The sequence below is a fragment of the Podarcis pityusensis genome (genome assembly GCF_964106645.2).
Source record: "Podarcis pityusensis genome assembly, chromosome: 3".
Lineage (NCBI taxonomy): Eukaryota > Metazoa > Chordata > Lepidosauria > Squamata > Lacertidae > Podarcis > Podarcis pityusensis.
This window is the reverse complement of record NC_138026.1, coordinates 105700444-105714887: the sequence shown is the minus strand read 5'-3', so window position 1 is coordinate 105714887 and position 14444 is coordinate 105700444. Positions and strand designations below refer to the sequence as shown.

The window sequence follows — 14444 nt, the reverse complement described above, 5'->3', positions numbered from 1 at the left end:
GATGGCTTTTCCTTATAACCACTGGCCTCACAACCCAACGGAAAATTCAGGTTTTTTCGTTTTTTGCTTGTTAGCAAACTTTTCCAGCAGGGGGCCAGTCCACTGTCCCTCAGACCTTGTGGGGGGCCGGACTATATTTTGGGGGGGAAATGAATGAATTCCCAAGCCCCACAAATAACCCAAAGATGCATTTTAAATAAAAGCACACATTCTACTCATGTAAAAACACCAGGCAGGCCCCACAAATAACCCAGAGATGCATTTTAAATAAAAGGACACATTCTACTCATGTAAAAACACACTGATTCCCGGACTGTCTGCGGGCCGGATTTAGAAGGCAATTGGGCCAGATCCAGCCCCCGGGCCTTAGTTTGTGTACCCATGTTATATAGTTTATATTCATTGCAGCTTTTTTCACTCAACAGTGGCCATAAGGACTACCTTGAACGCCCGGGCATCCGCATTCCGGTGAGTGACAGTCTGCGCCAAAAGGCTTCGCCAACCCATTGGGTCCTCTTTGTATGAAAGCTGCCCAGCCCTCAGTTTTACATACAGGACCCCATCTTTTGAAAGAATTGATCTGCAAGAAGAAGAGAAGGTTTGGGTTTTTTTTGTTTCAGATTAAGAAGTTATCCATGCTAATTCACATATCTTGAGGACAGATATCATTGCACCACGTAACACCTGAAAGCATTACAAATTCCACACTCAGTTCCCTACCACGAATGCTGAGGTGAAGCACTGTTGTTTTATTCTGCAGAGTTTTATCCCCTGATATACATTTATATCCAACATGGAACTCATTACGTTGCCAGGTGGGCTCCCATCCAGGTACTGGCCAGACACACACCTGCTTAGCTTCAGCAAGGTGGCTGCATCATGAACCCATAAGCCAGGGGTCAGCAACCTTTTTCAGCCGTGGGCCGGTCCACCGTCCCTCAGACCATGTGGTGGGCTGGACTATATTGGAGGGGGAGGAATGAAGGAATTCCTATGCCCCCCAAATAACCCAGAGATGCATTTTAAATAAAAGCACACATTCTACTCATGTAAAAACACGCTGGTCCCCGGACTGTCCGCGGGCAGGACTGAGAAGGTGATTGGGCCGCATCCAGCCCCCAGGCCTTAGGTTGCCTACCCCTGCCATAAGCTATGCATTAAAAGTTGTTGGATAAGGATATCTGCATGCCTACTGCCATGCAGAGGATGAAAGAGAAAGCCAAGAAAAAATGGCGGGGATCAAATGTCACAAAATGGGAAGGAGCTATGAAGGTTAATCAGTGACCCAAAAAAAAATTCAAAAAGGGGAAACCCGGATTTCCTTGAAGGTCTCAGATAGATTTCTTTTTTTGAGCAGATTTCTTGCTCTCTTTTTTTGAAGTAGGAAGACCATTTTGAGGGATTGGTTGGCTATCTGCCCTAAATGCTTCCAATTCTATTAGTCATTTGATTTTATTGCCTGTTTTCACTGTGCTGCTATATTAGCAAGCCAGATGGAAGTGTGTGATAGTCCTGTTGCTGTTCTGTCAATTTTCACACTGTGTAACACCTTTGTTCCGGCAATCTGCACCGGATCCATTTTATAACAGGCACAGAGTTGGATCTCAAGTGAATTTCACGTGCAAAAGGGAGGAAATGTCTTCTCTGCTTTGCAGAAGATGGGAAAAATCCACAGGTGTTCCACACATAGGAGAAAATTGCTGGGTCAAGGATGACACACACACACACACACACACACACACACACACACCAGTTAAAAGCTGCATATCTGCTTAACACCAGCCACTGGACAACTCCTACAAACAAATAGATTTTCCAACAATTGCAACAGCAGCTTAAATTTGGACTCTGGTATGTCTGCAGTGCAACCGTAATTGTGGGCTGATATACTATTATTGCAAAAGCTTCCCCAGGACTACTTACTTTAAATGGTGTGTGCCTCTACTTAAATCAATCAGCAGTTCCCAGTATCGGGGGCCTTTCACTCTGATCTGGAAACATAAAATAAAAATCAGTTACACAGGGAATTATACATATTGGATAGGATCAAAACACTGTGGGCAGTGTCACTCACATCCAGGGACTTCTAATGTCCTCCCTTCCAAGACCCACAACATGCATGGTTTATTACAGTGGTTCTCAACCTGTGGGTCCCCAGATGTTGTTGGACTACAACTCCCATCATCCCTGAGCTCTGGTCTTGCTAGCTAGGGGTGATGGGAGTTGTAGTCCAACAACATCTGGGGACCCACAGGTTGAGAAAGGCCGGTTTATTAGACCTCTAGGAGCTGTACTCCGTAAGTCACAAAAGATGCACCTGAGATGACATCCCACCAATGATCTTTCCATTCCTTAACCGGAAATCCAGAGCAGGGCTGCAGGTGCAGAATAGTGGGGGTTTTTTGCAAACCAAGTTTAAAAGCAGAGAAGAAGATGAAGAAGAGTTTGGATTTGATATCCCGCCTTTCACTCCCTTTAAAGGTAAAGGGTAAAGGTACCCCTGCCCGTACGGGCCAGTCGTGTCCGACTCTGGGGTTGTGTGCCCATCTCACTTAAGAGACCAGGGGCCAGCGCTGTCCGGAGACACTTCTGGGTCACGTGGCCAGCGTGACGAAGCTGCTCTGGCGAGCCAGCACCAGCGCAGCACACGGAAACGCCGTTTAGCTTCCCGCTAGAAGCAGTACCTATTTATCTACTTGCACTTAGGGGTGCTTTCGAACTGCTAGGTGGGCAGGAGCTGGGACCAAAAGACGGGAGCTCACCCCGCCGCGGAGATTCGAACCGCCGACCATACGATCGGCAAGTCCTAGGCACTGAGGTTTTACCCACAGTGCCACCTGCATCCCAGGTTCACTCCCTTTAAGGAGTCTCAAAGCGGCTCACATTCTCCTTTCCCTTCCTCCCCCACAACAAACACTCTGTGAGGTGAGTGGGGCTGAGAGACTTCAAAGAAGTGTGACTAGCCCAAGGTCACCCAGCAGCTGCATGTGGAGGAGCAGAGATGCGAACCCGGTTCCCCAGATTACGAGACTACCGCTCTTAACCACTACACCACACTGGTGTAACCTAACCCCCAAGCCCTGTCTCCGCTAATTCTCATGGTATCGCACCCTACTTTCTATAATAAATATCAAACCTATGATGTTGTAAGGTGGCATGCCAAGGGACTACAGTGGTACCTCGGGTAACAGACGCTTCAGGTTACAGTCTACGCTAACCCAGAAATAGTACCTCAGGTTAAGAACTTTGCTTCAGGATGAGAACAGAAATTGCACAGTGATGGCGCGGCGGCGGCGGGAGGCCCCATTAGCTAAAGTGGTGCTTCAGGTTAACAACAGTTTCAGGTTAAGAATGGACCTCCGGAACGAATTAAGTTCTTAACCAGAAGTACCACTGAATACTATTTCCATCCACTGCATCTTGGAATTACACTATGGCTGCTTCTACCCCCACCCCCAGCTGTGCTTGTTGGGGCTGATGGGAACTGTAGACCAAAACAGCAGGAGAGGACCCAGCCGAAGAAGGCTGCCATAAAGCAAGCTCTGTCATATACCTGCTTCAGTAGGTGGAGTTCAGGAAGAAGAGTGGGTGCCATCAGTTCCTCGGTTGTTTCCTCATACCACTGAGTTCCCTTTGGTGGGTGGGTGGGGGGTAGAAATACAAAATAAACCACACACTTTAGTCAACCTGTATCACTGAAGAAAGCACATGACAACCATGCTGGCTCAGAGGGACTGTGTACATTCTGCCCCCAACCTTTCAGGTAAGTTCCCTTCACCCCACAGAATCAAGTCTACCTTGTAGGTAACCTCCAGCAGTGAGTAGCAAGGCGTATCTGTATCCACGTCCACAGGGACAAGGAGCCTGGGCTCTGCTGCCAGAACATACAGATGCCGCAAGGCCTGGAGGTGATACCTGTGCATACAAAGAGTGCAATTACTGCAGGAAGGTTATTTTAAGGCTCCGTCCTGAATCTAACTGCTTTCAACAGGCCTCCCAAGGTGCAGAACGCATTATCTGTTGCTGGGTCCAGCTGGGCTTTCCTAGGATCTTTGTTTTAACCAAATCTGCTGGTTAAGCCTTACCTGTTATCTGTACTGTGAACTGGGAAGTGAGGGTACACGGCACAAAGCAGGGCAGCAATGGAAGAATTTGAAGTGCTAAGTGAGTACCTGCAAAAAAAAAGAATATATACAGTCATACCTCATGTTACATTTGCTTCAGGTTGTGCATTTTCAGGTTGCATCCCATGGCGACCCAGAAGTACCGGAAAGGGTTACTTCTGGGTTTCACCACTCGCGCAAAATGACGTCCCGCGTGTGCGCAGAAGCGGCGAATCGCAACCCGCACATGCGCAGACACAGGTTGCGTTCTTTTCAGGTTGCGAACGGGCATCCAGAACGGATCCTGTTCTCAACCAGAGGTACCACTGTGTGCGTGTGTGTGTGTGTGTGTATATGTGTGTGTGTATATATATATATATATGTATACATATATGGGGGTGGCGCTGTGGGTTAAACCACAGAGCCTAGGACTTGCCGATCAGAAGGTCGGCGGTTCAAATCCCCACGACGGGGTGAGATCCTGTTGCTCAGTCCCTGCTCCTGCCAACCTAGCAGTTCGAAAGCACATCAAAGTGCAAGTAGATAAATAGCTACCGCTCCGGCGGGAAGGTAAACGGCGTCTCCGTGCGCTGCTCTGGTTCGCCAGAAACGGCTTAGTCGTGCTGGCCACATGACCTGGAAGCTGTACGCCGGCTCCCTCGGCCAATAAAACGAGATGAGCGCCGCAACCCCAGAGTCGCCTGCGACTGGACCTAATGGTCAGGGGCCCCTTTACCGTGTGTGTGTGTGTGTGTGTGTGTGTGTGTGTGTGTGTGTATATACACACACACACACACACACACACACACATATATGCAATAAAAGAGCATGGAATTGGTGCTTATCCCTGCAAAGCAGAAATTAAGTGCAGGTTATCAAAGATATTCATTTCTAGCAATAAATGTCTGCGCTGTAGGGCTGTGCAAGGCAGCCCTAATTTGCGCTGTAGGGCTGTGCAGGGCCCAATGCAATGATCCAAATCGGGCCCCAGACCAATTCAGCCCCCAAATCTAAACAAAGGTGTTGCAGACTCCTAATGCTTAATTAAGCTTCTAAACCAAAATTAAGCATGCAGTCAGTGGCCGGGGGGGGGGGGCGGGAGAAGGAGACCTGCCAGTAGTGAGTCCTACCTGCATCATCTCCTTCCCCCACCCCTCTTCTTTGCTGGCTTACAAACCCCACCACCGCTTTTGATAGATGCAAATTGCCCCGGGTGGACCTGACCTGGGGTTGCCTCAGCATGAACAGGACAAATTCCAGATCCGCCAAATGAGTCCAGGGTCCAGGATTTGTCCAGACCAGATGCACAGCGCTACTGCTCAGCCCCTCAAATATTTACCAGACACCTTCCTGTGCTTTTAACTCTTTTGTGCTTTTAACTCTTTAATTGCTGGTGGTTCTTCTTTTTTTAATAAAAAAGGCCAAAGGCTACCTCAATACTGCAATTAAGTGGTAAACAAATTTTCATAATAAATATTAATAATAACACAACAATATCTCCTTTGGAAGGAAAAAAAAAGGATTGTGGACGTAACGAATACGCAGGGAGATATTGGGGTGTTCATATGCATATTCGCTTTGCGGGGGAAAGGCTTCCCTTTGAAATAACGTTATTACCTTCCCCCTCCCAAAAAGAGGAGCCCGAGAGCCATATGATGCGCCATGTGGAACCCGTAGTTCATCTCCCCACCAGTCTTCTTGTGCATGAAGCGGCAGAGCTGGAGGACCTTCAGGTTTCCCGATCCTGCCATCACCATCGCAAGGGACATCAGCACTACACTCAGGCAAGTCTCCAGGTTGTAGTGGCCTGCCTTAAATATGGACACAGAGGAGGCAAGTGGTCAGTTCCACTTGTATCTCCTAAGCAGGCAAGCAACACAATCCCAGGCTCAGGAAGAAGGAAGGTCTTATTCAGAAATTATTATTATTATTATTATTCCACCCTACATCTGAAGACCACAGGGCAACTCCACAGCATAAAAATACAGAATGAGAATGCAAAATACAGTGGTACCTCGGGTTACATACGCTTCAGGTTACAGACTCCGCTAACCCAGAAATATTACCTCAGGTTAAGAACTTTGCTTCAGGATGAGAACAGAAATCATGCTCCGGCGGCACAGCGGCACTGGGAGGCCCCATTAGCTAAAGTGGTGCTCCAGGTTAAGAACAGTTTCAGGTTAAGAACGGACCTCCAGTACTTAACCCGAGGTACCACTGTACACAATAAAAGCAAAAGCAAACCAGTAACTTCCCTCCCACAATCCTACGCATGGCTACTCCCCGAGTTCAATGGGACTTACTCCTAGCTAAGTGTGGGTGTGTCTGGGTTTTAAAATAAGGACAACCATTAAGGTGTCTGTTGTAACCATTCCTCATAGGGGAGAGGCTGCTCCTTCATCTAAACTTGAGGACCTTGAATGGGGCCTGTGAATGAAGTGGAAACCAGTGCATCTATTCTAAAGCAGGGGTTATTTGAGATCCCTCCTTTGGCAATCCACACAGAACCGTAAACGACGCAGGCCCCAAATATCGGAAACGCCACATCCTTCCCTACAGACCCTCTTGGGCACTGACATTGGGAGAGGGGCCCTCTGTCCTCAGACGCTTGGGGTGGGGGCAGAAGCTTGCAAAAAGGACTTCTCTATGGGAGCCCCTAAGTTACAGAACTCCCTCCCCACAGAGATGCACCTGGTACCTTCATTATACAGATTCTACAAAATGATACAAGACGCACCTCTTTGCTCTGGCTTTTGGCACTTGAGGTGTTTATTTTTTAAGACTCCCCTTGTTTTTATGACTGGAAGTTGTTTAAAACTGTTTTTAATATTGTGTTTTGATGTTGTAATTTGCTTTGGGACCTTAAGGGTCAAGAGTAGGCAATAAATAAATAAAGCAAGCTGTGGAGCAAACTCGGAACAAGTACCCATTCCTCTTCTCAAACTCTGTGTTTAGCTAGCAGAAGGGTAGGTTACTGAAGTATTTGAGGATGTGCGGGGTCAGGGTAATGGTCCAATGATCCCTCTCCCCCTCCCAAAAAAATTCAACCAAAACAGCATTATAAAATTTTGGATTTTACTATGAACAATAGTGAATCTGGAGAAACTTACTATGGAAGCCGTAGCCGAGGACAAACACTTCATGAAATCTTTTGCAAATGTGTACTAGACGGAGGAATTCAAAATTGGCACATGTCAGGAAAGTGCAAGAAACAACCGTGGGGCAGGGAGTGAACCTGGACTCTCAAGACATGCAAACCACTCACTCGTCCACCCTGCTAAAGTCTTGCCCATAAATATGCATCGTTCATTATTCTTTCGTAAGATCAGAATCAGAAGAGACCTGAAAGTCACCTGGCCCTGAAGCAAACACTTCTAAACCTATAATCCAGAGGTAAGAAGCTGGGCTTCCTCAGTTTTTGCCCCAGTTTCATCAAACCACACACACACACACACACACACACACACACACACACTGCAGCCTCCCTTTGCAACCTCCCAGAAAACACGTTAAAACCGTGTTTCTTCAAACAGGCACCCTATAATGTTCTGAACATTATATTATTGCAGTAACAAGACTGCAGGTTATTTTAAGTTTGCTGCTGCTGCAGCTGCTGCTGCTGGCGCTGCTGGCCCTTTGTGGATCTGTGCACTGCCAGCAGAAAGCAGGCATGAGCTAGTTGTCCCAGGCATGAGATGCTGAAATGTCATTCATCATTATGGTAAAACCATCCACATGGCTCAAGCAACGTAGTATGGAAGAGTTGGAAGAAACTGTTAGAATTCCTGCTCCATGATTGCAGTCATGGGATTGTTGTCTATCAGATGACGGTATATGTTTTGACTCCACAGAGTGGGAAGTGACGGAGAAAGGATGTTTGTGTTACTGTGTTCCATGAAGTGGGACTACTGTCCTTTGTTCATTTTTTCTCTTTGCTGTCTCATGCTAGAGAGAGAGGGAGCCATATTGCAGTGCTCCGTGTGTGTTTATAGGTAAATAAAGTAGATTAGCCAAAATGCTGAGTTGCTGAGGTCTGATACGCAATCTGCAAAGACTCTGCAGATCCCTAAGTGTGCTGGTGTCTGTTGGCATCAGTCGCGGTGATGTTTGGGCAGAAGAAAGCTTTTGAACTCTCGAACGATTGACCAGGAGGGAGGGAACATGCCAGTCGTGCATATATCTCTGCCAGGGTCCCACTTGAGTGTAGGCAGAGCTCCTGACAGAAACATCATTCCCCAACCCTTTTCTTCTTTTAGGATAGGGGTGGGGAACCTGTGTCCCCTCCCTAGAAGCTGTTGGACTCCAATTGCCTCTAGCTCTGTTCAGCAGGGAGCTTATTGATCAGGGATGCTGGAAGTCATTGTCCAAAAACATCTGGAGAGTCACAGGTTTCCTACTCCTGGTTTAGCATGCATCAATATCAAGCTTTCACAGGGACCCTGCAGTCACAACTTGGCCTTGAAATTCACAGACACAGAACAGAGGGAAAGTGGGGCTTTGGGGAGGCATAAATTAAGTGCCCTGGACTTGCATATTTCCCTGAGATTACGTTACACTATAGAATCATAGAGCAGGGAAGGGGCGACAATGGTTATCTAGTCCAACCCCCTGCAATGAATGAATCTTTTGCCCAACATGGGGCTTGAACCCACGACTCATCCCTGCAAGTCTATGATAACAAATCCTGTCCAACTACTGATGCACTTACCAAGCAATTAAAGGCAGCTAGGTTTTCTGAACCGGCAAATCGAAAACCCAAAGATAAACAGGCCCCAGCGATGATGTAGACATGAGCCTGCCTAAAAAGAAATGTTTGGCAGGAGGTGTGTCTTCATATACAGTTAAAAGATTATATCAAATTACACTGGCTTCCACTTCCTCTCTGGTTAAAAAAATATATCATGCAATTGAGCTACTTCTGCAACAGGAAAGCTGAATTTTCCTAAAAAGCACTGGTGGGGTGAACTAACCTGTCATAGGAAGACTTGCAAATAGCCTTTGCTTCATTCAGGATGTTGTTGCTACACACACTTTTCCGTGAATTTATCCCATGACTCAGTTGGGATATTCCGTTCCACCTTAAGAACAGACGTGTGGAATTGTTGTATGTCACATGTCTGTTTACACTCCAGCACAGCTTGCTGGGAACTTCCGTTTGTATATAGCTTTTGCTTTTGCTGCTTGCTTTTGGACACAAAGGAGAGCAGACATGTTTTCTGTTGTCCTGCTGTATGCTGAATAAACTGCTTGTAAATATGCTCACACAACTTCTCCTGCCACTTCTGTTGCGCAGCGTTTACTCTGCTGAGTAGCGTGCCCTAGCTTCTGAAGCTCAGGTCACGGATGATGCATCAAGGACTGGAGATTGCCGGAGCCAGCTGGGGGCCTGCCAATTGCCCCTGTTTCCTTGGTTGCATGCCCACAGACTCAGCTGTAATGTTCAGGGCTCCAAAACCACACGGGAGTGGTCAAGCACGTGGAACTTCAAAACAATAAATCAGGGCTTACATTGCTCCAAGCAATTGGCCATGCCCATGTGGTTGTGGATCTTTAAATGTTACAGAGGTGTTGTGGGATGATCCTGCAGGAAAGAGGCCTGGGTTGGGAAAGTAATCTTGATACAACCTGGTTTATATATTTTCAAGAGGTTGTTCTCATATTGCTAATACAGTGCAAAAATGTAACCAAACCCTGGGGCTTTGGGACTAGATGGATGGAAGGAAAACGGAAGTCTGGCAAAGCCACTTATTCAGCGCATTTCTATTAACTTCCAAAAGCTCAAGAAGCAGGAGGAGATGCCTGCACATGGTCATCTCTAAGGGTGCGTGATTGCAATACATTTGCAGTACAGTCATACCTCGGGTTACAGACGCTTCAGGTTGCATTTTTTTGGGTTACGGACCACTGAAACCCGGAAGTACCGGAAAGGGGTTATTTCTGGGTTTGGGCAGTTGCGCATGCACAGAAGCGCCGAATTGCAACCCGCATGTGCGCAGGAGCACCGCTACCAGTTGCAAACGTGCATCCCGCATGGATCATGTTCGCAACCCGAGCATCCAGTGTACAGGCCTTTATGCGTGTTCAATTCCTGCACTCATGGGAAAGCAGCGGGGCTGTTGCGCTTTCCCACACGTCAGCACTTAGCCGGGAGTCTCAGCAAAGCCCTGCTGCACCTCCGGCTCATGAGGAGACCTTCCCCAGAGGGGAGCAGGACTTGGCTGAGCAGCTCGGCAGACACGCAGGGAAGAAGTTTCCCTGCATGCCAGCTGTACAAGACCCGCTGCTTCTCTGGCTCAACTGGATCAAGGGGTCTGACTCCATATATTTATTATTTCTTTATTGAATTTATATACTGCCCTATACCTGGAGGTCTCAGGGCAGTTCACAAAAAAGATCACAATATATAAAATAAAAATAAAAACAATAACCCAATAATACCCCCCACAGCACAAGGTGCTGCCATGCTACAGAACTTCCCGCACCCACTGACGTAATACGTCTAGGGCTCCTGAGTTCGTCCTTTGCTATACCTGCCCAAGGACTACAGGAAGTAGGAATCGGTCCCACTTGATGACTTACGCCAGAGTCTCCAAATTCAGGTCTTCGGAAGAAGGCATTTCAGTCGCATGAAGGGATACGCTGTTCTCCCTCACAATCTGTTAAAAACAAGCCAGAGGATGCATAGAGTCATTGCCGTTTGTGCAAAGGTTTCTGTAGCTTCGTGGATATACTTTACTTTTTAAAATCAGAGCCCAGCTGCGGGATTTTAATTTTGGATGCCTGATAACAAGAGGACTCCGGTAACCTATTCTTCCATTAAACATACAATCTGTAAGTATTGCACGTCTTCTTTTATAGAGTTACAAGTTACAGCTCACTTCTACATGTGGTTAGCTGGAATTGACTTCCATGAATGGAGCTTGTTCTCAAGTCAGCATGCTTAGAATGTGTGGTTTGTCTTGTTTATGTGAAATAACATGTCGACAGCATGCATGCCTCTAGCCACAAAGTGTAGAACCCTTTACTGCTGTAAGGGAAAAATGGAGGAAACCAGAAAACTCGGGCAGTTTTGCAGGTCTGCCTACCGGAAGCATCAAATGCCTTTTCTTTAGTTTATTACTCTTTAGCAAGGAGCAGAAAAGGTGAAATTATCAGCTGAATCCTGGTTTAAGAACATAGGAAGAGCCTATTGGACCAGGCCATCCAGTTTGGAATCCTATTTTTGCAGTGGCCGATGCCTATGAAACCCACAAGAGGACCCTCCTGTGGTTTCCAGCATTGGGTATTCAGAAGCATTTCTGCCTGACTGTGGAGACAGGGCATAGCCATTTGCAGCTAGTAGGCATTGATAGTCTTATCCTCCATGGATCTGTCGAATCCTCTTTTAAAGCCAAGCTCAGCTACTTGTTCACTGGGCAGAGCGAAGTGGTTGCAAAGGAACTGTAGATACCTGCAGGCAACTTGTGTATATCCTGGTTTATTAAGACAGAAGCATTATGGTGAAAACTCGGCCACTGGGTGCACTAGAAAACTCATGGTCCTCTGAAACAGGTGCCATGAAGCAGATGAACAAGGCACCCTCATCCAGCCCTGTTGATGTGTACAGGGTTCCCCGAGGGTAGAAATTCCCTGAACTGCTGGCTTCGTGTAACGGTTTAGTTGGAGGAGTGCTACTTACTTGTGGCACGTTGCTGTCAATCCACTTAGAACTGGGCAGAATGTCATCCCACAAAATCAAGCACCGAGCAAGCGTCTGCAAACAAAGAAGAGGATCAGAACAGGGTAAAGGAAAGCAAGTTGTGATGAGCTCAGAAACAGCAATCGTGTAATGATTCCTAAGCAATCAATCTGAATTGATCAGGAAGTTATAGGCACTTCTGTTTCAAGCTCAGAACCCAAAAGTACCCTGCAATTCTTAAGGCTGTCGGAGAAAACGCAAACCCTCTTTCTCAGCGTGGTGCGATCATCTATGCAAGCATTCTATTTTGCGAACTCGGTTTGAACAATTTGTGCACCATTACACAACCAAATACTGGCTTTCATAGTCTGTGGCTAGAGTGTTAGATCGGGGTTCAAATCCCCGCACGGCCATGAAGCTCACTAGGTGAGCTTGGGCCAGCCACGGTCTCACAGCCTAACCTACCTCACAGGGTTGTTGTGAGGATAAAACGGGCAGGAAGAGAACCACATATGCCACCTTGAGCTCTTTGGAGGAAAGGTGGGATAAAAATGCAATAAACAAACAAGCAATGCCATGAGCCAATGGGACCAGATCAACTGCAAAAGTAGCATTTGACTCAAAGCCTAATACAGTGGTACCTCGGGTTACATACACTTCAGGTTACAGACTCCGATAACCCAGAAATAGTACCTTGGGTTAAGAACTTTGCTTCAGGATGAGAACAGAAATTGCACGGTGGCGTCACAGCGGCAGCAGGAGGCCCCATTAGCTAAAGTGGTGCTTCAGGTTAAGAACAGTTTCAGGTTAAGAACGGACCTCCAGAACGAATTAAGTTCTTAACCTGAGGTACCACTGTAATTTGAACAAGAGCATCTTGTTTAACTTTCTGGGTTGCACTTCTGGGCTTCCTTTTTTGCTGCTGAAAATCGCCCAAGAATATTTTTTTTTACACAACAAGCAATTTAGCAGACAGATTCAAGTGCAACTCAAGCTTACATTGCCAACTGATGAGCACACAGGTGTTTTGGCTTTGCTGAATATTGCACTTCTGCTGGCCACATTTGGCCTTGCATGTACAAACTTTCTCATATGCAAAGTGACTCTAAAACTGGGACAGGATGGAGAGCACTGTTGTTTTTCTGTGTCTGTGTGTGTGTGTGTGTGTGTGTGTGTGTGTGTGTTTTCTTAAAAAGATGAATGGCCTAAGCAGGAATGGCAACCAGCATGTGTCCAGACTGAACCATGCAAAAGTAATTCATACAATTTATTTTAACTGATTTGCATAAAGTAAACCCAATAAAAGGTAAACTACTTAGACGCTTTTGCTGATTCAGTGGCATATAAACCTTCTTTAAAAAACCCTCAATAAATAAGGAAATTCCGTTTTGAGCAAAGGGCATTGCAGAAGAGCAAAAAACCAAACCAACAACCCTAAAATATGAACATACCCTTAATAATAGAAATTCTGGTTTCACGAAGTCCAACAAATACATGGTATCCGGAGCTCGAAGCCAGTCAGCAATGGACCTAGCAAAATGTAAGTAAAAAAGTAAAATGAAAGAGTTCTGAATTACAATGGCCTGCTTAGGGAAGCATGAAGACATGCTTCAGTAGAGCACATCTTGAATGGCTGAGTTTGCTTGCTGCTTTTCTAACTTCCTCTCTAATCTTTCGGCTCTGCCACCCTCCTGCTACAATCCTCACACATTTCAGTAAGTTGCAGAGGCACAATTCCAAATGCTCAGACCGAACTGCAAAGCTTCCTTGCATTTACTGAGTGTCCCTCCACCACATTCTGGGGGCTGCCTGCATTGTGATGAGTTGCAAGTACCCTTAAGCATGAAGTCCTGTGATTCTAAAAGGTTACGTCTCTTACACATAAAGCACGATTCCAAACCCAATACCTGTTGTTAGTCTTTAGGTAGATCATTGCCAGCGCCAGAGTCGCGCCTGGGCATGTCACGTCCACATTTATGGTGTCTCCTTCCTGTAAAGAATAAAAGCAGGGAGATAAATCAGCCTGAATGCTAGAGAACAATGTCACACGCCGCTTTTATATTTATTTACTTATTTCGTTCAACTTACTAATGGTTTCCCGTAAAAGATCTCAAAGCGATTTGCTTTGTGCGGGAGGTGGGCCAAGGGAAACCTCTGAAGGTGGTCTAATGGACTCCTGCCCCCCAAGAAAAGTAGGGCTGAGCCTAAAGAGTAACTGAGATGGGAGACTGTCTTGGAACTCCACTGATGGTGCTCTGAGGTCCCTTGAAAAAAGGTGCGAAGAAATGAACCAACCTATTCCTTATAAAAGGATGAAGGGGAGAAGCTGCAGGATCCTTGCAGTACTCAAAGGGCAGAGCTCAGTTTCAGAGCATCAGCCCCTGGCATCTTCAAGTAGGGCTAAGAAAGACCCCCTGCCTGAAACCTTGGGAAGATGCTGCCAGCCAGGGAAGAAAACAGGGAGCTAGATGGACCAACGGTCCAACTCAGAATAAGGAATGGTTTAAGAAAACTGAAGTGTGCACCTTAATCTGGTAGCTTGGAGACTTGTGCTTTTCACGGTGCATTCCAGCTTGAAACCGCCGGTGACCGCCAACCATATACTGGTAAAGCTGCTCAGGAACGTTGAGGTCCGACATGCCTATCAAGTTGCTGCCGTGCTG

General features: G+C 46.6%; 1 protein-coding gene across 6 annotated transcripts in view; it reads right to left on the bottom strand.

Annotated features, from left to right (window-relative positions):
- The window catches only part of ANAPC1 (anaphase promoting complex subunit 1), a 56793-nt gene that overhangs the window by 6252 nt on the left and 36097 nt on the right, over positions 1–14444 (bottom strand). For all 6 annotated transcript variants that reach the window (XM_080998107.1, XM_080998108.1, XM_080998109.1 and 3 more), the window contains exons 31-43: positions 14307–14441; positions 13689–13771; positions 13233–13311; positions 11782–11856; positions 10683–10759; positions 8812–8902; positions 7214–7267; positions 5721–5914; positions 4086–4172; positions 3798–3915; positions 3554–3631; positions 1924–1991; positions 442–580 (exon numbers count right to left, since the gene is read on the bottom strand). In XM_080998107.1, the coding sequence (XP_080854233.1) occupies positions 442–580; positions 1924–1991; positions 3554–3631; positions 3798–3915; positions 4086–4172; positions 5721–5914; positions 7214–7267; positions 8812–8902; positions 10683–10759; positions 11782–11856; positions 13233–13311; positions 13689–13771; positions 14307–14441 (1278 nt within the window). The remainder of the gene's footprint in view (positions 1–441; positions 581–1923; positions 1992–3553; positions 3632–3797; positions 3916–4085; positions 4173–5720; positions 5915–7213; positions 7268–8811; positions 8903–10682; positions 10760–11781; positions 11857–13232; positions 13312–13688; positions 13772–14306; positions 14442–14444) is intronic.